Source organism: Pipistrellus kuhlii, unplaced genomic scaffold (assembly GCF_014108245.1).
Source record: "Pipistrellus kuhlii isolate mPipKuh1 unplaced genomic scaffold, mPipKuh1.p scaffold_m20_p_1, whole genome shotgun sequence".
NCBI lineage: Eukaryota > Metazoa > Chordata > Mammalia > Chiroptera > Vespertilionidae > Pipistrellus > Pipistrellus kuhlii.
In genome coordinates, this window is record NW_023425404.1 from 71,343,297 (window position 1) to 71,369,058 (window position 25,762).

Here is a 25,762-nt window from a genome sequence, read left to right on the forward strand (position 1 = left end):
CAGGTTGCTGGAAGCCACGGGAGGCTCAAGCCTGCCTGGATGGTGGAAGCTGTTTCTCTGGAGAAAAGAAAGGGGATAGAGAGAGCTTGTCCTGCACTTCGAGTCGGAAGTGCGCGCTGTGTGTGTGTGTGTGTGTGTGTGTGTGTGTGTGCAGGGGCGGGAAAGAAAAGCACCCTCCTTGCTGCCCGTCATCCCTTCGCCCCGGCCAAGTCCTCTCAGAGCCTCCGGTGCATCCTTCCTCCGCCGCCCCCTCCCCTTCTCCTCTCCGCTGGGCTCGCGCGCCGCAGCCGGAGCAGCCAGTGAGAGCAACATCCTGGAAAGAGGGGGGCTGGAGGGGAGCACCACCACCCCCCAAAAGGGGGGGAAAAGGCCCCACCCTGACACGTTTTGCTGTTTGCAAGTCCCTCGCACCCCGCGCCACCCCCGCACCTCCTCCTCCCGCTCCCGGCCCCCCCAGCCCGCCGCGCTCACATCAAAGCTGCTCTCCGCCCGCCGCGCGCAGTGGCCGCGGCTCCCTAATGGGATTGCAGGCTGGTGCCTGGCTCCGCTGCTGCCGCCGCCGCCGCCGCTGCTGCTGCTGCCGCCGCCGCCGGAGCCCCAGCCCGAGCCCCCGCCAGCCCGAGCCCAGAGCCGCCGCGCCCCGGGGCCGGAGCCGCGGCGATGATCCGAATCTTCCCGGATTTCAGCGTGCAGGTGACGGCCGCGGCGGCTGGCGGGGCGGCCGCGGGGGTGCCGGCCGGCGCCGGCGGCATGGGGAGGGCCAGCGCCGCGGCCAACGGCGCCCCGCAGAACGTCCAGGGCATCACCTCCTACCAGCAGCGGTGAGTAGTCCCGCCCGGGCTGGGAGCGTGCCCCCGCCCCGGGGTGCTGGGGTGGGACTCACTTTGCCTCCTGTTTTATGTTGTTCCAACACACACATGCACATCGCTGGAGCTCACTTTGGCTTGCCCCTCGTTCTACGGATGAGAAAGAAGAAGGAAAGAAAAATAATAAGAATGCACAATTCGGATCGAAAGGCACTCCGAGGCGCTCGCTGACAGAGTGAAATCAGCTTTTGCCCTCTGCCTGGCCCTAAACCCAGAGCCCCGGTCGGCCCCGCTAGCCGAAGAGTTGCAGAGAAGTCTGAGACGCCGCACAAGGTGCTTCAGCAAAGTTTGGGTCCCAGCCCCTTTCGGCGGCTTCTCTCAATGCCTCTGCCGGGTGCCCGCTCTTGCTGATGCGCAAGCCAGGGCGGCAATTGATCACTGGGGGCTGATTGATCATTTGTTTCCAAACAGAATTGGAACGATTTTCACGTGTAGCTGTAGACTTGCAGTTCTACATAATAGTGTTATCCTGTCACCTGTTACTATAGGGAAATATAGCATGAAATCCGAGTCTCCTTGGCGCTGCTGCTAAGTATTCATCTTAAACGCATTATAATGCAAATGCCTAGGATTCTGAGATGTGAGCGAGCAAGCACATTTTACAAAGTTAGTCTAAATGGTGAGACAGGAGCAAGTTTTAAAGTATGACTTGTTTGCATTTCTCCCAAATATGTATACATTTAAACAAAAAAAGGACAGTGACGTTGAAATAGTAAACGTTCTTTGAATCAGTTAGGAAAGAAAAGGGTGGGGGGGGGGGATTACCACCACCAATGCCCCACAACCCTAAAGTTTTTCCTTAAGGACAACTTGTGATGTCTATCCCAAGATTTTATGGAAAATGTAATCCACAAAAATGCGCTGAGGGAAACTAACAATGTAGTATGAAAGGTAAGCCCCCCTCCCTCCCATTTGTGGGGCTCAGTTTTTTTAGATGGAGAAAAAAAAGAACACATGAAAATGTGAAATTAAATATTTGTGTTTCCCAGATTGCACACGATTAAACATCTGAGAGGTTTGCCAATGGCATTTAACTTAAAATATACACAATGCATAATTCAAACAACAGTTCCCATTTTTACCTTGTGTTTCAAACTTCATTGATTTGAGAACCTTTGATTTGAACCAACAGTGTTTAAACTGAAAAGGTTAAGATAATCTATCACTGCCATATTTTGTGCCTTCTAACCAATGGCTCAGCGACCAGAGCAGATTTTGCATAACACACTGAGTGTTTTCTAAGTTGATGCCCAGTGCTGCAAACATTCTGTGGAAGACTTCATTATATGCTTTGAGTAGGGTTGGAAGTTTGCAAAAAAAAAAAAAAAAAAAAAAAAAAGTCTTGAAAATAACTCAAGAAGAGGCTGTTCCTTGTCACAGAGAATTTATTTGTTGTTGTTGTTATTGTTTAAGTTATTCCAGTCTTGTTTTACTTCAGTGATTACAAGAACCTTTAATACAAAAGATCTGGGAATCTTTCAAACATAAAGGACTTAGAAAAGAATTAGGTTTAGAAAGAATGAGATTTTTTTTCATGGTTCAGGTATGGTTTTTTTTTTGTCACTTATAAAACATTTAAATGACAATAGACCCAGGCGGTCACTTTAACCAGGAAGTGGAAGCAATAGTCACAATAGTATGGTCTGTGGAGTAGGGATCAAGGGTCAGAGATGTCAGAGAGCTTTTGGACCTTTTCAGGGAATTCCGGGCAACTTCAGCCAGCCCATAAAATATAAGCTGGGCATAGAGGGAGGTCATGGATTCAGCCGGTACGTTTGTCCTCAGAGTGGTGGTATCTTTCACCAAGAAGACATTCCCACGTTCAATTTTCCTGTAAATCAGGGGCATCCAGAGGTAACTCACCACAGTCCCCCACTCCAACGCTGAAAGCTCAATGATGCCTTCCACAGTCATCTCTGAAATCGGGCCACTTCATCAAGTCACATAATCCCACCACTTGTTCTAAAAACTAAAGCTCTGAAAAAGATCCGCTCTAAAATTTAGCCCTTGGGGTGTATTCTTCCCTTCCTCTCTTTTTATGCCCTGTCCTATTGGCAGACCAGAAGGTGTTAGCTGTGAAAAATATAGCCTTCTTTGGTTTCTTTTCTCCAGTGTGATGACACCTGTTACTCCTTTGGGTTTCAGTTAATTTGGAGACGGGAGAGTGAGTCATGTGGGGCAGGATTACTGGCAGGTGTTTAAGGAGGGTCTGAGTCAAGAGTTAAATCCCCTGCCCTCTGGCACTTCATCAGGAATGCAGGCCATGACACCTTAGGCTTTGGGGGTTAGGAGGGGCAGATTTAGTTTCCACCTCAAGACCTGGCTATGATCTCTAAAGAAAAAAAAAAAAAAAGGCTTTTCATTAAAATCTTTTGGGAGTCTGATGAGGGAGTGACTTGGGCGGTGGTGATGTGGGTGTGGAGGGGTTCATGCAAAGAGTAGCCTGTTGAGAGAACACAGGCTTTTCTCATTTGTCATCTCTGGGCAGAAACATCCTAGGCTGGCTGCCCTGGAGTTGTCCAGCTGGCAACTTTCCTTCCTCTCTCCCAGCCCATACATCTTGGACTCAACCTTCTTAAGTTCACTTTTCAATCACTCTCATCTTCTACCTGTCGAGCGTAATCCAAAGAGAATTCAAACACCATCCTGCAGATTAAACACCTCTGCTATGAAAAACACATGTTTCCAGTTCCCAGCTCTGAGCCTCACTTTACTGGAGTAGAAGGGTAGGGCTGGATGGGACCCCTCTGCAGGGCGGCTTTTTTCTTACAGTGCAAAGCTTCCCGCAGGACTGTTTTCCTCCTGGCTTTTCCCTTTATTCAAGTGCTTTGGGAGTCCCTTCCACTTTCCCCGCTTGACATACGACTGACTCAAGCCTCTGCCCAAAAAGCTGCCCACACCCAGCAGAGTGCTTGAGTGGAGAGAGCGCTCTGAGCAGCGTCTGCCCAGGTAACAGGATCCCAGCACTGGCCCTGCACCCAGTCCAGAGCTTTCCTTAGGCCTCGCTGGGCTGAAAAACAGGGAAGGCAGCTAGACTAGACAGAACCAGAGGCCCTTAGTTTGGTCCGGTCCTATGCCAGGTACCAGGAGCCCAGCCATGTGCGACGTTTGTGCACAACTGCGTTTAAAGTCCTGGGGAGTCACCTGTGAACCCTGGGGTCTGCAGATGTGTACGTGCGCGAGTAATGCAGCCGCTCGGGGCCCGGGGAACCAGGCTGAGAGCACTGGGATCACCAGGTGCCTGTGTTGCCGGCGGGCCCATGCCGCGGGCTGGGCCAGCGCGCTCCCCAACGGCCGGTTCCCTCTGCCCCCGAGCTGCGTGCGGGACGGTGTCCAGCCCCCGCGGCCTCCGGGCTCCCCCTTGCCTTCCCGCGGGCTGTGATCCTCCGGAGAAGGGAAGTGTTCAAAACTGCAACTGAGTGGCGTTGTTGCGCCAGCAGCCGAGCATCCCAGTCCCCCAAGGAAAGAGAGGGAGAGAAGGAGAGAGGGAGGGGGGAGGGGGAGAGAGAAGGGGTGCAGGGGTGTGTGTGTGCCTGCGAGGGAGCACTTTGGAGCAAAGTAGCTGGAAAATGCCCCGAAATACTTTCGCTGCGGTCAAGCGGGGAAGCCCCCGGGAGTCCTCCTCCTCCCCCCTACCACCCCCCCTTCGCTCCTCCGGGCCTCGGCCCTGCCCGCCCTCCGCGGGGAGGGAGGGTGCGCGCCCACCTGCCGCCCGCGGCTCCGGGGGCGGCGGAGGGGGTGTGGCGGCGCGCGCGGGGGGAACCCGGAGGCGGCGGGGCCCGGTGCCCGGTGCCCGCGGGCCGTGCGGCGGCCTCCCCCCGCCGTCGCCGCCTCCCCCTCCTCCCGCTCCGGTCGCCCGTCTCCGCCGGGCATGTCTCGGGAGCCGGGGCGGCCCGGGCCGCGGGGGCTCTGCGGCGCATGGACGGCGGCGGCGCCCGGCGAGCAGGGGGAGGAGGAGGCGCGGGCGGCGGAGGAGGCGGCGACCTGCAGCGAGAGGCACCGGCGGCGCGAGGGCCCGGCCGGCCGGCGGCGAGGCTCCGGCCCCGCTACTTCTCCGTAGCCTCCCGCCCGCAGCGCGGCCCCGGCCCGGGCCACGGCCACCGCCACGGCCACGCCGCTGCCCGCCGGGCCCGCCGCGCCGCGCACTCACCCCGCCGCCCCCCGCACACGCACACCCCCACCGGGGAGGGGGGAGAGGCAAAAAGTAAGAGAGGAAAAAAAATAGCAGGAAGATGGCGCCCACCAAGCCCAGCTTTCAGCAGGATCCTTCCAGGCGAGAACGGTAACACTTTTCTGTTTATTGAACCTGCCGCCGCCGGGGCCCGGCTCCCCGCCCGCCCGCCCGCCTCCCGGGCCGCTGCCCGCGGCTCCCGGCCGCCGCCTCCCGCTCCCCGCATTGTCCCCCCGCGGCGGCCGCGCCGGGCTGCCGAGCAGCCGCACCAGCTGGGCTCAGCGAATAGAGTGATCGCTGCCAGCGGAGAGAGGAAAAAAAAAGGAAAAAAAAAAAAAAAAAAGAAAAAGAGAAAAAAAGAAAGAAAAGAAAAACAAACACAAAAGAGAAGGGGCTGCCGGAGAGGGGAGCAGAGGGAGGCGGGGGCCGGTATCCCCGGGGCGCCGCGGTCCCCTGGCAGCTGCTCTGCAGGAAGGAATGGGCTGGGGAGGGGAGGACGGCGGCGGGAGGAGGGGGAGGCGGGGAGGAGGGGAGGCGGCCGGGGGCGGGAGCGAGCTCGCGCCGGGCCGGGCTGAGCGGAGCGGCCGTGTCCAAGGCGCCGCTAGGCCGGGCGCGGAGCGGAGCGCAAGGGGCGCGGGGCCGCCGCCGGCTCCCGCCCCAGCTGTGTCCTCAGCCCCGGCAACTGGCAACTTGTGGGTCTCGAGCTTTGCCCTCCGCTCGCCTTTTCCCCCTCCTCTCCATCCCCCAACCTCCGCAGAAAAAGAAAAAAAAATCAGGGAAACCCCAAATTTCCAATAAGCAGCCACGCAGCGTGTTGTGAGATGTGCCAACAGTTGGAGCATCTTCTGCCCCGTTAGGTCCTGCGCTGAGACCTGTGCTACAAAAAGTTCCTGGTGAGAATTGCGTATCCAGGCAGGGGCTCAGCGGAGCGTGTCCGTTTGAAGTTAGTTAAACTGAAGCCAAAGGAATTTGTATTCAAATATCCTTCACCGTCCTTCCTACGTGGATGGCATTGTTAGGTTTCCGAGTAACTAACCCCCAGTGGTGTTCCCTCCTGCTGTCCACACAGCCTACCTTGTTTGGTATCTCTTTTTTTCTCTATTAATTGTCAGTGTCAATGGCATTAATTGCATATAGCATATTTGTTTGAGCAAAGTGAATATCTCTGTCTCTGAAGAGGAAATGCTCCATGGGAAATAGTAAATGTGACCCATTGATTCACGGGGAAAACAAATAGAGTTAGCTATAGGCCCCCCGCCCCCCACTTAGTCCCCAGCAGAAATGTTTACTTTCTTCAGATGTTTAACTGAACTTGAAGATGAGGGAAGTCCTTAGCTGCAAATTGTAATTGTTATTACATGGGACGGTTTAATTTTTGATACAACATAGCATTTAACCTATAGCTTATATATCCAGAGAAAGCAGAGAGGAATTTAAACTAGCTATTCATTTAAAAAGCTTCAGTAGCGTTGTTGCTTGTTGCCTTCATACAATAAGGATTTCCGGATTAATTTTGTTAAGGAGACACATACTAATTCTAAACTCTAGGTAATTTCTATATAAGCCATATTCCTGAGAGTAAATCAGTTCTTAGAGATGTTAAATGTGTATAGAATTTACTATCTGATAACTCATACAGCTAAAATAAATATTTAGCATTTATTTAGTATTTGTTTTATGAAAAATTCACATATTAACTATTTTGCTGTTTTTTAGATAGAAATAAATTATCAACATAGTGATGAACACTTTTGAAATCAGAAGATTATAATTTCCCTCCTCACCCTCCCCTCCCCTTCCCAGGTTCTGTGGGGCAGTAAATGTATTTACTGGGATGGCCCCAGGAATCTCTCTAGCAGAGGCCTATTTGTGTGCCATTTTGGGAATTTCTCTGAGATAGGAATCTTGAAGATAGAATTAATTTGTGCAGGAAACTTCACAGCCTGTGCATGAGCGCTTTCTTTATCACCTGTCTCCATTTGGCATTCGAAGAAGGTAAATCAAAGTGCACGATTTGGATGTTATTTTGCTCCACTTGAGAGCTGAACTAAATAACACTTGGTCTGAAATTCTGATTGAAGTTGTAGGAGGATATACTGTATTTAATTTAATGCCCTTTAATAGCATCTGCTTGTTCAGCTCGGATGCTGCTGTCGTTTTAAAGGTTGGATCTGAGAAGGTTTAACCTGTAGGGAGAGGGAGGAGTAATGAGGAGATAGGGGCCAGAGGAGCAATGCAGAGGAGCGATGGAGGAGTTATAAACCAAATGTTTCAAACAATAAGAACTACAGACTTGTCTTTGGTATCCAAACAGTTGTTTTATACACTGAGGGTTAACTTGGTTTTCAGGGTTTTCAGTGCCCTGGACACTTTAAGTGTAAACGTTACCCATGCCAGGTGTTTTGGTTTTGTCATGAGAAATGGGAAGTAGGCTGGTTTGTTCAGGAGGGGGATGGGCTGTCATAGTTACTTGCTAAGTAGAGTCATTTCACCTTGCTGTTCACTTTGTGCCTGGAACTTGTCGGTTAGTAGTATTATTTCTTAGTGATGGCTGAACACAAGTAGGTTTATAAAAGGTGACTTTCTGTGGACGTGTTTTAAAACCGTGATTTTCAGGCTTTTTCCTCTCATGGCACACATTAACTAATTATTAAAATTCCAAGACATGTTAAATATATTTTTTTTTGCTGCTCTAACAATAAAATAGGTATGATTTTGATTCATTCACATCAGTCAGCTATTGTTGTGTTGACTGTTGTCATTTTTTAATTTGACAACCTAAGGGAAAAGAGGTCAGTCCCCCTGACTAAACAGTCAGGTAGTGCATGTTTCAAAAAAGTCTTGTGGCACACACGTGTGCCATGGCACACCTGTTGAAAACTGCTCCTTTAAGTGATATCCTTTCAATTAATTTCAAATAATTAACATCATAATGACATTTATTGACATGATTCTTTACTGCTTTTCAAATACATCAGTAATCAAAAACATATAGAAAAAGTATCTTTTGAGTCATCCTTTTGCCTATCTATGAAATATTTGACCTGAATATAATAGTAAAGTAAAATTTCATTTCCTTCTAATTTTGTTCACAGAGTAGGTTTTGGAAAAACAAGGTGTTTCTTGATAATGTCTTTGGTTACTACTTAGTATCCCTTAAATTTCTCTGATTCATACACAGAGAAAATGCCTCTTTAGCGCCTCAAGAATATAAGTTGAAAACCTTATATATTTAAACTCGTTTGATTTTTCTTTAAACTCCAGTAGGCTGCAAATTATGTAGCATGACCACAGAGTTTTTCCACTATGTGGATGTATAACCAGAGAAATTAGACTGACAGAAGTGTCAAGCACGTGACATGCTCATGCTGGTTTGCAAAGCACATTCCTGTAGTCTGGGGCTTTTGGCTCAAAAAGTAAAGGTGGTGGCGGTGACTTTTGGGGAGGCATTTCTTGCAACAGTGTAAGCTTAAACACAGAGTGATAAATGATGATATGCATTGTCTAACACTTGCTTTTATATAAATAGCTCCACAAGATTGCTTAAATGATAATCGAAAATATGAAATAGGATGGCCTTCATATCACAAGGCCAAGGGTCTACAAATGGAAAAACTGAAATAATGAAATATTTCCAAGGCAACAGACTGTCAACAAGAACTGTAATGCATGGGCATATCATAGAACCACCCGAGAGGATATTAGATCGTATAACTCCAGAGCCAGGAGTGATAATGACCTTTATTATGTAGCACCCTCCCACAGTACAGCATCCTTCCATGTCCCCACTTTCGAATTTCTGAATGGAGAGTCCCATAGCTACTCCAGATCTGTAACATGCCAATTATTAGGCTTGATTTGTTACAATGAGCAAACTTGAATATAAAATTATTTGATGCTTTTTTTTTTTTTTTGTGGAAAAAAAGTTACCTGTAAAATTTTGGTTCCCCTCTCTTAACATTCTTGGAAATAGGACTTTTATATTTACTTAAAGGTAGGTGAAAATAATCTTTCAGCAATGAATTGATAAGAATTACATTGCAGGTTATATAGGATTTACAGACTGGAACAGCTTGATATTATTAGTTATATGAAGTCTTATTTTCCCTGAAATTCTTCTACTTGATGGTTGCCTCTACAATAGAGCTATTTTATAGGAAAGCCAGAATTTTCATGAACTCCTCACCTCTTTTGCTCTGTCTCAGATCTTAGTTTGCAATCCACTGGCTTGTCCAAATTGTATATGTTTAAAATAGGAACTGAACTTCAGAATCCCCTGCTCAATGGTGAAGTTTTCTAGAATAACTGTGTGTGTGTGTGTGTGTGTGTGTGTATGTATACATGTATAGGAATGTATTTATATGTATATACATGCTTTTGTAAAGCAGCACTGTATGTGTGTGTTTATAGGTATGCATTTATATGTATATACATGCTTTTGTAAAGCAGCACTGTGTGTGTATGCATATATGTATAGGTATGTATTTATATGTATATACGGTACGTGCTTTTGTAAAGCAGCACTGTGTATGTGTGTGGGGTGTATGCAGTGCAGCTTTTATTTAGTTCTTTTTTAAGCTGTAGCGCTTTATATTTGGTGGGATATTTGTGGAGCATATGTCATGAAGATTAGTAACAATGACCCCAATGTAAACCTCAGTCTATTTATGTTTTCTTTTTTTCCCTGCAATTCTTGTGATCCTTTTTCTTATGGAGAGTGCCATCTCTGAATTTACAGAGATTCAGCACATGAGAGGCGAAGCAGTCTCTCCCTGCGGGGGAAACAGGGCCCCTTATTCTGCATTGTAGCATTTCATACTTGAAATAATTAAAAACAATTTTTTTTGCATTGCCATTGGCTTAGAATCTAACTTCAGGTGTTGTATAGACATTCCTTAATTGTTTACCAGGAGTGAGGCTGAAACCTAGTGGAAGAGTTAGTGTGTTGAAAATTTTAGTTGATTAAAATACTAATTTTAAAATTTAAATGCTATCAAAGTTGCACGTAACAGAATGTGCAAAACTTTAAATATTTAAATCTGTGTTATGATTAAGTAAGGACTACCAACATTTATGGGATAATATATTTATGTTTGCTTTGCATTGAATGATGTTAGTATTTTCATAGTAAATAGTGCCCAGCCTCCCCTCCCCACATCCCCTCATTGGGCATTGTAATAAACCAACTGTAACCAAATGGTATTTTTCCTGTGCTGGGCCTCATTAGTGTGAATAGGTAGGATGTTTACACTATTAAGTTTGATAGAACCTTACATAGTTAGGATAATTTGAAGCCATATTAATAATACTACAGGGTACAAGTAGGATATGGCTCGGTAAGAGGGAAGTGATTGCAACTGTATCTGAATTGACCAGCGCAGTGACAAAATTAAACAACACTTGGAGTTATTGTCTGTATATATTTCTAAAGCATCATGTTTTGATGAACTAATTGGGACACTTGTGGCCTTTTGCAGAAAATCATGAGATGCAAAATGAAAGTCCCATATTGCTACGGCCTAGAGTGCTTGCGGCCCTTGCCGGCGCTTATTGACTGTCCCCACACTCAGCTTTATTTATCGAACTTCTACTAGGGACCATGGGTTCGCAGTGAATAATATATCCTGTAAGAGCAATTGCTCTGGTCATTGATTTATCCCTCTTTTGGACGTGCTAAATATTACAGAGATCCAGAAAACACCTTTTCTGAGAGAGAAAGAGGTGCAGAATTCATGGAAGTGTACATAAGGCTCTCCATTGCTTTTGACTTCTGTTAGCTTAATATCACTGGAGGGACAGATACTCAGCTTGTAAAATATTGGAATTAATGATTATGAAATGATTAGTTCTAGGTAAACAAAAAATGCTCTATAAATATACATTATTGGAAATTTTAAAGAAGATGTCTGATGGTATTTAAAAATAAAAAGAGGCCCTGGTTGACTTGGCTCAGTGGATAGAGCACCAGCTTGCAGACTGAAGGGTCCCTGTTTGATTCTGGTCAAGGGCACATGCCTGGGTTGTGGGCTTGATCCCCAGTGGGGGCGTGCAGGAGGCAGCCTATGGAGGATTCTCTCTCATCATTTATGTTTCTCTCTCTCCATTCCCCTTCCTCTCTGAAATCAATAAAAATATATTAAAATAAGTAAATAAAAAGAGATCACATATGAGGATAAACATTATTGGACATTACTATGTTTCAGGTCCTGTATTGAATACTTCATGGTAATTTTTCCCATTGCCAAATGAGGGAAGTGCTACTATCCCATTAATGGGTGAGCAAACAGAGGCTTCTCTATTCTCAGGGAGGACGGTAGAGTTAGAGTTTGGGTAGAAGTGTACCTTAGCAGCAGTGTGGAGGGGCCTGCGATTTTTGATTTTTGAAGTCAGGGTTTTCTGAAGAGATTCTGGAGAGAGTTCCTATGACAGAAGGACCAAGCACATGGACAGCGGTCAAGATCTCACCCTCTTGGTCGTCCTTCATCAGATGTTTGGAGAATTTCAGAAACACAGTGTTTATAAAGTTAGAGGAAGAATCAATGTTTAAATTATTCTTTAACATTTGGGTAGTTTTGTGAGCAAGCTCCAGGACCACTTATATTTCAGGGCAGATCTTTTTTTTTAAATGTTTTATTGATTTTTTACAGAGAGGAAGAGAGAGGGATAGAGAGTTAGAAACATTGATGAGAGAGAATCATTGATCAGCTGTCTCCTGCACACTCCCTGCTGGGGATGTGACCGCAACCAAGGTACATGCCCTTGACCAGAATTGAACCTGGGACGTTTCAGTCTGCAGGCTGAAGCTCTATCCACTGAGCCAAACCGGTTTCGGCCAGGGCAGATCTTTTTAGCGAGTGTTTAGAGAAGAATCTTTTTGCCACATGCATAAGCCTGTTTGGTCATAGCCTTGCAAGTACACCAGGACCTCTTCCCATCCTGAGACATGCCTCAGTTTGACTGAAGTTTACAGTTCAGGAATTTTAATTCTGTGATAGTTTTGCCACCAAGTGGTTACAAACAGCATTATAGAGCATTCTGAGTAACACACTTTAGTGTCTAACTGTATTTCTGGCTATTGGGCTATTACTGGATAAGGACTTGTACAAGTTGGCCTCTCGCCAACTTATCTGGCGTATTAATAATGGCATCAAGCAAGCATTTGTATAGCTCTGTGTGCCACGTACTTTTCTAAGGGCTTTGTATATATTGTAGGCCTTATTTAATAAAAAACATAACATGTTAAAAATGGACCACAATAAATACATAAGTGATGTTATCATCATTTCGTACCTCTCCCCCTCCTCCCGCACACACATCTTGAAGTCTTTGGTAATGTTTTCAGTTTGGTATAGCAATTTCTTGGCAAAACTATACTTTAGGAAACTTTGTAGCATTTGAAGCCATCTCTGCTCACTGTAGCATGTACACTAGATTTGAAGTAGCAGACAAGCATGCCACATTCAGCTTAATGTTTTTGGTTGTAATACTGTTAACCAAATAGCTTCTTTAAAAATGTGCATAGTAGAAATTTCAGAGTTTGAAGGTACTAAATAAGCAGTGCTTGAATATTTGTGGTTGGATGAGCTGAGGATTTCACTGTGTATCTTAATTACTCACTTTTATATTCAGATTCTTTTTTTGTTTACATGAAGAATAGTTTGCCATATGAAAGGTTGGGAATGGCTCATTTAGAGGGTTGGTCTGCTAAGATATTGAAGATAAAAAGCAGCAGTCAGTAGAAAGTATAAGTAAAAAAGTAGGCTGCAAAATTTAAAACAGCATTCAGAAAATCTTAAAAGAAATCACAGCTGATTGCAGTATTTTATACACTATGCTAATGTAGAATTAGAGGTCTCTGACTTGGGTATCTAGGTTGTAACTTATCAAATCTTTATCACATCTTTTGGAAAGTAGTACAGTGTAGCATTTTAAAACTACTTTATGGAATCATAGGTCATTTCAGTAATATCTCATGATGGTAGACTGGAGCCATTTTATTTGTAGGATTTATAAAAATATTTTATTATGAAAAAAATTAATATTGGATAGAAGGCCATTTTTATGAGAATATAACTAAAATTAACACCCTCTCCCAATCTATGAGTTATTTTTTCTGCTATTCTAACACTGCAGAAAATTATATTAGCTCTAAACTTCATTCAGAAGAACTTTACTTAGGAAGACTGTAGTATTTTGGTTGGGGCAAATGAAAATATTGAAACTTTGTAAAGCTTATCTCTGTCTCTTGTTCTGGAAAAAGGAGATATCAATTAAAATAGATATTTTAGGAATTAATATGTATTGCACTTATGAAGGAACATTTTTTCCCCCTACAAAAACAATTTATTTTTGGATCTATTTCTGAAAAATGTACCTTCTGTTCATATATATGAAAGGGATGGTTTTATTCACTGCACACAATTTCTATATATGATATACATGGTTTATATGTAAGCCATATATATATATTTGCATATGTGCATAAACCAGGTATACCATATTTGTGCCAATCTACCTAAAATGGGAAAATATTACAAAAATGTCTTGAACATATTATAAATATCTTACTTTAGAGCAAGTTAAATTTAAACATATGCTGTGGATTGGTGACTTTTTTGTTTTCCTAGAGCCGTAAAGAAAAGTAGGCTCATCATTTTTTTTGCACATTTTTATTGTTCTGTGTAAATGTAATTTGTTAATCCTGTGAAATTTGTCATAGATAAATTTGCTTGGATTATCTTGTCACCACCGTATCTGCATTCTTTTGTTCATTGCTTATTCATAATTTAACAGTCTGGCAGTGAGCCTTTTTGGGATGCTCACAAAAGATATACGACCTCTTCCAGCTGCTACTATAACCTGCAGAATGCACAGCAAGACATTAGGAACGTGAGGATTCCTCTACTGATTAGAGTGCTCTTCATTTAAACAGTCTGTTCAGAAGAATCTCAGGAATCTTTGGCGACCAGCAGTTTTGATTTTTTTTCTTCCTAACAGAATTAGTGCTAACAATTGAATCTTCATTTGGTATGAATTTTTCAGATTGCCCAAGGAAGTTAATTCCTTGAATGTTTCTTCTTTATAATTAAATACTTAAAATTTTTGTATTTGAGGGTGTTGAAGCTATTCAGAAATGTGCTTTTTTTTTTTTTGACAAGGAAGACTAGAGGGTGGAGGAATGATCACATCCTGATCTTAGAAGAAATGGTTGGCTTAATCCTACTTGAATCCAAGCCCTTTACAGTTTATACTCTGAACACCCTATATTGTGTTATGTGGCATATATTAAAAATAGAATGTTAGTTGGAGTATAACCATATCTTTAGGTTTTGTTATTCTGAATTAGTTTAGCATATAAATTTATTCTCATTCTCCCCTCATAAACACACTCCTCTCTCTCTCCCTCCCTCCCTCCCTCTCTCTCTCTCTCTCTCTCTCTCTCTCTCTCTCTCTCTCTCTCTCTCTCTCAGCAGGTCAGTTTATGAGTAATGGCTAGTTTTTGCCTCTCTTCCATGCAGGCATATGATTACAGTTCAAAATAATTCATTGCTAATCCATGCAGTATTGGTCCATCTCCATCACTCTGTACTGTGATTAGCGCCTCAGGCCTGCTGCCTCGCTTTCCACCCTGATTTCCTTTAACTGCAGCCCTTGTTTTAATACAGTTCTGTAGTCACCACGCTCCTGCTAGCCCCCTCCATCCTCATATGTATCGATTGCACTAGATTAATATTTATTTGAAGCTATTTTTCAGACTTTGTGAAGAATGTATTCATTTCTTGATGTGACTCTTCATCTAGAGGGGAGAGGGACAGTGAGGGACTCAGGTGTGCCCCTCTTTTCACAGAGAACAGCTATGACATTTCCCACCTTCCTTCTCTGCTATGGCCAAGTTCTTTATACACAACTCAGGTGCTACAGGTTCATTTTAGACAGGTTAAGCCACAATGCTAACAGTTGAACTCTTGTTCATAACAGTTCTAAAATGGCTTTCTGTATTTTTCAAGTATATACTGTAGTCCATGCAACCACCATAATATACACCGATCAGCTTACATTGAATATTTCCAGACAGGGACATGAAACTATCATTTTCCTTAACATGAGAATTTGCCAATTTTGCCAGGAGGTCACCTAGCAGATTTTTAAAAGACTTTGGTGCAGATCTCAGTAGTTCTGTGATCCTTTTAATAATTACTTCGGTTTCATTGTAGCCGTGTGTTTGAAAGTGTAGGTCAATGAGGATGATTGCATTCAGAATTTCATGATCTGTGTAGTGGAACAAATTGAAAGCAAAGCCTGTATCAATCACTGTGAAGGGAGGGTTAATTGTTACCGCTTCTCAAGCCTCTGGACAGATAAACCAGTAATGAAATACTTATTGCTCTGATATGTGAGTGCTAACGGATGAAACAATGGAAATAGAAACAGTCATAAGAGATAACAAAAAAGGTAAAGAAAAAATAATAAACTGGACGAAAGTATGGAACTGTGTACTGCATTAACTCTCTTAAAAGTAATATTGTTTTTAGCCTCCTACCCATCTCTTTTCTGGCAGGTTAGGGCAGTATCATATATCAGCTTGCTACAGCCAAATAAGAATATAAATGGAAAACTCTCCTTCTGTAAAAAAAAAAAAATCTATAAAAAGGTGCAGCCCTGTGCTTTATAGGAGCTCTGTATATTTTATAAAGTAATGTTTGAGTTACTATTTAAGTGTTTCTCTTTTAAGACTATGGATGCTACCCATGTTAAATAATTATAGATAAACAGATGGCTTAAATTCCAGAATGCTTGAAAGGATTGTTTTGTTATCTTTGACTAGATTTTGGAATTTGTTGGTCCACTATAGACCAAAGCATGGACAAAATTGTGAAATACATAAACAAACAATAAGAATAATAAATAAATAAGAATAAGTAAGAATTAGTGTTGCAAAGAAATCTTGAGATCGGAGTAAACACATTTAACCATTTCTTCCATATGAACTTAACATTTAAACATTTGTTAGCTACTTATATGTTGAAATATATGCAAAAATATTTAGCCAAATTGAAGTCTTAGGCCCATGACAATCATCTCAACACAGTGGGTAGTTCTGAAAATTAATGAGAATGATAATACTGTAAAGACTGTTCCAGAGTTTGCCCAAATTCATTATCTAAGATTCTTGTTAAGAACATCTCAAAGAATTTTAACCAGGAAAATATATTAATGGTTAAAAGCATTTTCAAAATCCTGAATTATAAAAGTATAATGGAATTATATATGCAAGAGTTATAGAGAGTAATACAGCTAGCAGAAGACATTATGAGGGCATATTTTTCCATAACCTGTATCTCTCTTGCATGTGGTTTCATCCATCAAGTTTAATCACATAGATTATTATTATTTTTTTTTGTATTTAGGATATAAAAATCAAGATCATTTAAAAAATACAATGGGTTTCTTTCCATTAATGTGGGAAAGCTTATAGCTCTAAAAAGTTAATATATGCCTCTTAGCAGTCATTTTAGATTTGATACAAACAACTACTAACAAGACAGAACATTCTTAGCAAAAAGAAAGAACTGTACCACATCTCTGTATTAGTCTTCAGAAAGTCAAGAATTTCCAAAGGCCTATTTCCATGCAGTATTACTGGCGGCATAGCATTTTTAACAAATGATTGGGGCATGGCCCTTTTTATGACAGTAGCACCATCTTGTAATGCAGCTTTGCATGTTGTAAAAGATAATTGTAATAGAAATGTTGTAATGTCTCTGGGCCAGGGGATATTTAAAGTGCTACTAAAATACCTTAGGGCTGTCAACGGCAAACTCCTTAGAAAACAGAGCCAAATATCAACAGTACGATTGAAATTTCTTTTGAGAGCTAAATTTTTTAAACTTAGTCTTCTTATAACACCAGTTCTTCAAAATAGATTCTCACAGGCTGTGGTATTTTCTGGAAGAGCCACACTCAAGAGGCCAAAAAGCCGCATGTGGGTGTCAGTCAGTTGAGAGCCCTAAAAGTCAAGCTGTTACCAAAGGGTGTCAATTTTTGTGTACAACAAAGAAGTGTCCTGTTACTCAGTAACAGATGTGTACTTAAGATAGTGGTCCTTGGATATGAAGGTATCAGGGCAGTACATTATGGATTACCCCGGGGACTTGCTCTTTGGTTCCTTGTAGAACAGTAGGTAATGGCATGAATCCTGGTCACCTGTGTGAGTCTTCCATCATCTTCACAGAAAGGTGTACTCTGCACAGGTCTTTTAACCATTTGGAGCCCGTTTCTTCATCTGTATAGTATTGAATTGCTAACATTTTTTCCAGCTACAAAAATTTATGACTACATGGGGATGTGATTATATGATATGAAATAATGAATTAAAATATTTGGTGGATTTTTTTCCCTAATGTATGACATTTAGAAACATTCTTTATTAGGAAACTATTAAATAAACTAAGTTTTTTAGATCAAATGTGATGCTTGCCAGCCATGCAAGTTTCAATCGAGAAAACATAGGATATTAAGATATGTTTTCTCCTATGAAAACATCTTTGGAAGGAAACTTTGTACTGCAAGAATGCCCAGAGGGACATTGCAGTGGAAGCAATAGACTGGATTAAGTTATTTTTTTTAAAGTGACATATTATGCACATGATCCAATGTAGCACTAAGGAAAAACACTAAAAGTGTTTAGTGATAAATACATTTGTTGGTTAAATTCAATTGAGCCAGTAGAACAGCTCTGAAAATATTTGAAAATTAGATGATATACCATAAAGAAGGAAGTTAACAATGTAATATTTGATGGACAGGCGAGAGCTTAGGGGAATAACTAATCTCTGAAATATTTCTATGTTCCTAAAACATTTATAATGGAATAAATTTCTACAGTGAGACATTTGTCCAAACAACAATGCCTATTTTTTTTAACTTTTTTATTTTTCAAAGGAGCTTTCTTCTACTTCCTCTGCCTTACTTGTAAGAGTGAACTGATTTAGTCTTCGTAGTATAGACAGATTTACATATTTATGATTGGGTAAGATTCCTTCTAAAAATTTAATAACTTCTAAAATAGATGTATCATTTAGTCAGTTATTGTTATAATTTAGTCGCTTTTTATCGTTTTAGGATATTTACAGTGAATGATATTAACAGATAATGCAAGTATATTACTATGAGAATTAATTCTTTGCTTAATTTCTACATCTGTAGATTATTTATACCTATATTCCATATGTTTTGTGTAGATTAATAATATTTTATTCCCTATATCTGTATTTTATGCTTAATTATCAGGGACAGTTTAATACCACTAATAAACATATTTTTCCCTAATAAACTCTTCCTCAAAAAGGTAATTTGCTATTTTTCTACTATGAAAACACTCAAGAAAAAATGGAAAAGCACGGTATAGTGGATTTCTGTAGTACCATTCTTTCCCTCTTCACTCATCAAAACCCTATTTTCTCAAAGCTAATTTTGGGTGGGTGTTAGAAGATAATCTCATTGGAACATTTTATAGTTAGGAGAGAAGCTTATTTTAATTGTATAAAGGGAGCCAACAATGACAAACCAAGTAGAACCCGGAGGGTCCTCAGTGTGCCCTTGCCCATCTCTTCACATCACACATGGATAGTCCTCCTCAGGACACGCTAGTCAGGGCTTTGACACAACTCTGCTGAAAATTCAACATCTCACAGTGACATTGTTTTAAAAATGTGCTAACTTTCCCACATTATTGTATAAAATGGGTACATGCAAGCATTCATTTGGTTAAAGCCACATGTTGTACATATTTTCATTGTCGAGCATTTTTTTTTTCAGTCTAGTTAGAAGTCTCTCCCTGTGGTAAAGAGCTACCATCAAGGAGGAAATTTAGAATTGGGTGGTATGTTGTGACACCGAGGCTGGCTGTGTTTTTACTCAGTGCTGACATGGAATTTAGACATGGAATTTATAGGTGCTGTAGTGTTCTCTGTAGGAAGGGATCAAGGCAGATGTTTAGACTTGGGTTGGACCAAACCGCAGCAGGCTTCACAGCAGACTTCAGTCTGGCCCCTCTCCCTCTTCTGCACTTGAGTTTACTTACCAGGTCTTGTTCATCTAGCTACATATTGCTGTTACTTGTCAGCTGTACTGGCTCCATACCTGGTTACAGAGCCTTTTGATAGGTCCTGATCGAGTGTGGCCTCTTTTGACTTAAACAGGATTTTTTTAACCCAGGGTCTATAATTGTTATACCAGTTGGTGTATAGGCTTTAGGGGATCAGATAATCTCCTGACATGACATATTCATACTTTTTAAATCAGTTTCTCAGGGGTACATATATTCCCCCAAAATCTGTGTCAAGAATTGTGAAGAGCCTGACATTTTACCTTACTTGCAAGCTAGTGAATTAGCTTGTGGCCGTTTATTGGATGCTGGTAGAGGATGCAAAACCCTAGGTCACAGGTAAAGAAAAGTTTAATATAGCATTAGCAGTAGCCAGAGTATCAGTATTTAAGGCAATTCTCTGAGCCCCAGTTCCTACAGGTGATGCAAAGAGGGCCAGGTAGTACCTCCACCTGCAGTTGGCTGTGTACACGAGGATTCTGAGCTTAGGGAACCTGAATCTTTTAGAATGGGTCATAGATATGGAAGGAGAAGCACTAGCTCTGTCCTTCCGAGGCTGTTCTCTTTACAGATAAACTTGGATGTATAGTCCAGAACAAAGGGCAGTTATTGCCGTACATAGAAGATGTGCAGAAATGCAAGACTCATACAGACTTGTCTCTCAGTAGTCTGAACCACTATTGTGGAAATTATTATAAAAGTGGTGAGAGGAGCTAGTGGTGAAGTAGTTCTATAGTTTAGAACTTTATTGCAACATGAAATCAGCTATTAAAAAAGAAAATAACAGAGGTTTTGAATATGTAATTTTTCCAAAATTATATGTGATACATAGTTTTAGCTGACTAAGTAGTGGGTGAGTCCTTATATTAATACTAGAGGCCTGATGCATGAAATTTGTGTATGAGGATGGGGGGTTCTTCAGCCCAACCTGCACCCTCTCCAATCTGGGACCCCTCGGGGGTTGTCCGACTGCCATTCAGGCCCCATCCCTGGGATCAGGCCTAAACCGGCAGTCAGACATCCCTCTTACAATCTGGGACTACTGGCTCCTAACTGTTCACCTGCCTGCCTGCCTGATTGCCCCTAACTGCCCCCTGCCAGCCTGGTTGCCCCCAACTGCCCCCCCATGTTGGCCAGGTCGCCCTTTACTGCCCCCCCCCCCCTGCTGGCCTGCTGCCCCCTCTGCTGGTCTACTGTCACCTACTGCCCCCCTCTGCTGGCCTGGTCACCCCTAACTGCCCCTCCCCTTGCTAGCCTGGTTGCCCCTTACTCCCTCCCTTAATGCTCCCCAACTGCTCCCCTCTGCCAGCCTGGTTGCCCCTAACTGCTCCCTCCCACTGGCTTGGTTGCCCCTTAGTGCTTCCCTTACTGCTCCCCAACTGTCCCCCTGTGCCTCCCTGGTTGCCCCTAACTGCGCCACTATCCCCCCCACCAGCCTGGTTGCCCCTTACTGTCCCCTCCCACTGGCCTGGTGCCCCCCCCCCCAACTGCCCCTCCTGCTGGTCTGGTCATCTCACCCAGCCTGCTGTTCAGCCTTTTGGTCGTCCCTCACTAACTCTCTTGCTGGCCTGGTCGTCCCACACAGCCTGCTGTTTAGTTGTCTGTCTGGTTGTTTTGGTCATGACAGCCCCTGGTTTTTTATATATTAGGATATTCACATTCTCATGATGTATGTTTTATCGGAGTAGATGTTTGTCCTATTTTGTAAGTACATTCTCTTTCTGGTTTGCTCTTTTTATCCATAAATTTTGTAATGTTGAGAGTTCACTTTGTGTCTTTGCGTTATATCACTTAACTTTCTTCATAACTCAATGAGATAGTTCTGTCAATATCTCCATTTTATAGGTAAAGGCACAGTTATAAAGGATTTTAAATTGGGCTCAAGCCGTGGTCTGTTTTTACTCATCATAGGAAAGAGGATATTGGCTTCCTTCTGACTCTTTTAGATTTTTTTTTTTCTTTTAATTGTATAATTTTTATTTTAAATTATATTTTTATTTATCAGTTACAGTTACATTCAGTCACTGTATATTAATTTCAGGTGAACAATCCAATGATTAGACATTACATAACTTATTAAGTTATCATCCCAATAAACCTCGCACCCATCAGACACCATACATAGTTATTAGTATACTAATGGCCTGGTGCATGGATTTGTGCACATTGAAAGGGAAATACTTAGAAAAAATATTTTAATATTGCTATTTGCCCTTTCTCCCTCAGCGCCTGGGAGCCCCACCCTCCTGCTGCTATTGCTGGTTGCCATCTGCAGGGTGATTGGTGGGGCACTTAGGCCCCTGCTTGCACCTGCATTGGCCTGGCAATGCCCACTCACCTGCTCCAGCATCCCACCACAGTCCTGCTCTTATCAGGGCCCATCTGGATGGCAGAACCTCCACTGTTGCCTGCTGCCAGCACTGCATTGCCAATGCCCGCCATGTTCTGCGCCGTCCCCTGGTGGTCAGTGCATGTCATAGCGAGCAGTCAAACTCCCAGTTGAGGGGGTAATTTGCATATTAGGCTTTTATTATATAGGATTATTGACTATGTTCTCTATGCTGAACTTTATATTCCCATGACTATTCTGTAAGTACCAATTTGTACTTCTTCATCCCTTCTCTTTTCACCTGTCCTTCCAATTCCCTCTCCTATCTGGTAACCAACACAATATTTTCTGAATCTGAGTCTTTTTCTGTTCTGCTTGTTTGCTTATTTTGGTTTTTGGATTCAATTGTTGATAGATAGGTACTTATTGCCATTTTATTGTTCATATTGCTGATCTTTTTTTTTCTTCTTCTTAAAAAGACCTTTTAACATTTCATATAATATTGATCTGATGGTGATAAACTCCTTCAGCTTTTTCAGTATTTGGGAAGCTTTTTATCTGTCCTTTGATTATAAATGATAGCTTTGCTGGGTAGAGTAATCTTGGATGTAGGTCCCCACTTTTTATCACTTTGAATATTTCTTGCCAGTCCCTTCTTGTCTGCAAAGTTTCTGTTGAGAAATCAACTGATAATTTTGTGGGAGTTCACCTGTAGGTATCTGACTGCTTTTCTCTTGTGCTTTTAAGATTCTTTGTCTTTAATTTTTTGCATTTTAGTTTGGTGTGTTTTGATGTGGGTCTCTTTGGGTCTGTCTTGTTTTGAATTCTCTGTGCTTCCTGGACTTATGTGTATATTTCTTTAATCAAATTAAGAAAATTCTCTGTCACTAGTTTTTTTCAAATAGGTTTTCAATTTCTTGCTCTTTCTCTTCTTCCACCATCCTCATGATGCAAATGTTGGTATACTTAAAATTGTCTCAGAGGCTACAGATTTATTTTATATTTCATTCATTCTTCTGGGGCTTCTCCATTTTCCCAAATCACCTTCCTACATCATAATGTTTTTATTTTCCCATATTCTGCTCCTCACCCCATATGGGCCCAGTTGATGCTATAGGTTCTTTCATATATATTAACTTACGATTTTGTTGAGAGAGTTATACACTGTATTTCTACTTCCTACATAGTTTTTATAACATTTAACTGATCATATATATTCCTGTCTTTTACATAGCATTTCATTTTTGTATATATCATAATTTGTTTGATGTAGCTCATTTAAAAGACTTGGTTAAGCCAAAGCCGGTTTGGCTCAGTGATAGAGCATCGGTCTGTGGACTGAAAGGTCCCAGGTTCGATTCCGGTCAAGAGCATGTACATTGGTTGCAGGCACATCCCTGGTAGGGGGTGTGCAAGAGGCAGCTGGTCGATGTTTCTCTCTCATCGTTGTTTCTAGCTCTCTATCTCTCTCCCTTCCTCTCTGTAAAAAAAAAAAAAAAAAAAAAAAAAAAAAAAAAAAAAGACTTGGTTAAAATGATCCATGATCCATTCAGAACCTACTATGCTTAGGCATTCATCTCCAATCAGTGCCCAATGACTTTGTACTTAGCTTTCTCCTTTTCTAGTCTTTTAGCCCAATTTTTATTCCAATGAGATTTAAGAATACTATATTGATATAATTTAATACAAATTAATTATCAAAACATCATTTAATAACAAGACCACTCAGAACCAAATATTTTTTATTGGGTATATTTTATAATTATTCTGTGTAATGGTAATGTTTACATAAATATCAATCAAATATCTGGAGATAATGCTAAAATGTCAAATTAGAAGATGCTCTTGAGGAGGTAATGATGGCTTATAGAAATCTTTCTGTTGAAAAGCAGATCATAGTTCATCATCAGAATCTATCATTAAAATTCTAAATATTGCCGAAACCGGTTTGGCTCAATGGATAGGGGAGAGCATCGGCTTGGGGACTGAAGGGACCTGGGTTCAATTCCGGTCAAGGGCATGTACCTTGGTTGCGGGCATATCCCCAGTAGGGGGTGTGCAAGAGGCAGCCGATCGATGACTCTTTCTCATTGATGTTTCTAACTCTCTATCTCTCTTCCTTCCTCTCTGTACAAAATTAATAAAATATATTTAAAAAAATAAAATAAAATAAAATAAAATAAAATTCTAAATATTTATAACCAGTATACAAGAACCTAATCAAAGTGATTGATGATCAAGAAATAATTTATAGGGTTTTTTTTTGTACTTGTCTTTCTAGATAGATTATGACATCTTTGGAAGGGAAGTAATCAGTTTCCTTCACTTTGCATACTCAGTGATGAGATACATTCTGGGATAGAGTTGGTGAATCAAGGAATGCATGAATTCTAGTCCTAATTATGCCTATTACATATTTATGTTTCATCCCATGATTCCCTACATCTATCCAAAATCTACAACCACCTCTTTTGCATACCTCAGGACTCTGATCTACAAAATAAATTAATTGGGGGGAAAAGCATTTTCTAATTGAAAGCAAAGGGAGTCCCAAAAAAATGTATACATACTTAAAAGCTGGTAGCTCAATTGATGGTTCTTTCTTTTCACAGTTAACCTATTGGAATTAATAATTATTCAAAGTGTATATACATTTTTGGGGACACCCTACATTTTTACAAATGCTTAGAAATTTCTAGTATATTCTGGGTTTCAAAGCGGACTCATTTACATAGTCTGTTCTGGATTCCATGGAGATTATACTCCTGTAACACTATAGAGAATAGATTTAGGTTCAAGATGTATCACAATTTTCTATTAAGCAAGGAACCAATTAGAACCAAATATACCATTGATAGTTTCTTTTCCTCGAAACAATAACACCAAATAGATGAACTGGAACAAAAGAACATTTCCAATTAGAATTATATTTAACTCATGTTGTACTCAATTGTAGTTACATAAAATTTGAATTCTACTAATTCTCTATTTCACAAAATTGTACCCATAATCATTTAAGTTGACTAGACCAAAATTTTAAAAATTATGTAAAATATAACAGGTTAGAAAGAGGGCTGACATTTTTCTACGGATCTCCCCTCTGGTAGCATGGTTATCACATGGCCTTGTGCACACATCTTTGTACAGAAAATCTCATGTAACCATGAGATTAAACATGGTTAATTTAGCTCTTTTTTTTTTTTTACAAGTGATTAAAGTGGCGAACATTGTTATTTTCATACAAACCAGAAGAGGGATAAAACTTGATACACTTGCTTGAACTAAATATATATAAAGAAATGAAATAATTAATAAATCTAGGGAAAGGATAGATCAGTAGTCAAATATACTCATTTCTTTCTCTCTTTACTCTGAACATTGTTCACTTTTTCCAAAGTTTATTATCTTTAGTTACTAAATTTTGGCTTCAGTGCCACAGTCAGTTATTGATGTTTGTCTAGAATAATTTTTGAAATAAAATTTAACTACAAACTTATTAATATACAGGTAAAGAAACACATACAATTCTCTGATACCAAAGTAATATCTAACATGTTGATGTATATAATTATGTCCACACACCCACCCACACCCATACCTACACACACACACACACACACACACACACACACACACACCCTTTGCAAATAGAAACATAACTCTATACCTTATAACACAGACATGCTATTCAGTGTTAGTAATGAAAACGCAATCTAATGGGCAAAGGCTTTCTATTTGCCCAGTGAGAGCATTGAATTCTGGAAACAAATATAACCATGCATGGCTATTTGGTGTGGTGCCTTAGCATGGAGATGATTTTATTTATTTTGTCCAGGTCCACTGTGGATTTCTAACTCCAGAAGAAAGTGATCTTCTACATTCAATGTCTATTTAGGAAGATTGCTCTGTTTCTGGAAAACACAAGCCATCTCTGGACTGTGTTTTCTTATTTAGAATATTTGAGCAACTACATATGTGTTACAGTTTTAATAATACTTTAACAGTTTCTGCTTATTTTATGTGTCAGACTCAGTGATAAGTTCTTTATAATACATTATCTTAACTTTCGGAACATTAGAATTTGTTGATTTGTAACTCATCTTTGGTGTGTTTAGGTGTTGCTCATTATAAACATTTATTTTCTATTCCAGGTATTTACAGAGTATTTGTGTCTTTTCTTAGAAATTTTGAAAGGTTCAGCCGAAACCGGTTTGGCTCAGTGGATAGAGCCTAGGTCTGCGAACTGAAAGGTCCCAGGTTCGATTCCGGTCAAGGGCATGTACTTAGGT

At 41.4% G+C, this 25,762-nt stretch overlaps 1 protein-coding gene across 5 annotated transcripts in view; it reads left to right on the forward strand.

Moving 5' to 3' along the window:
• Positions 1–244: 244 nt before the first annotated feature.
• The window catches only part of NPAS3 (neuronal PAS domain protein 3), an 865,816-nt gene continuing 840,298 nt past the window's right edge, over positions 245–25,762 (forward strand). For 3 of the 5 annotated variants that reach the window (XM_036451409.2, XM_045585289.1, XM_045585291.1), the window contains exon 1: positions 246–821. In XM_036451409.2, the coding sequence (XP_036307302.1) occupies positions 661–821 (161 nt within the window). In that variant the 5' untranslated portion in view covers positions 246–660. Of the gene's footprint in view, positions 822–4,621; positions 5,149–25,762 lie in introns of those variants that run through there. The other 2 variants (XM_045585294.1, XM_036451455.2) reach the window with 2 other exon arrangements.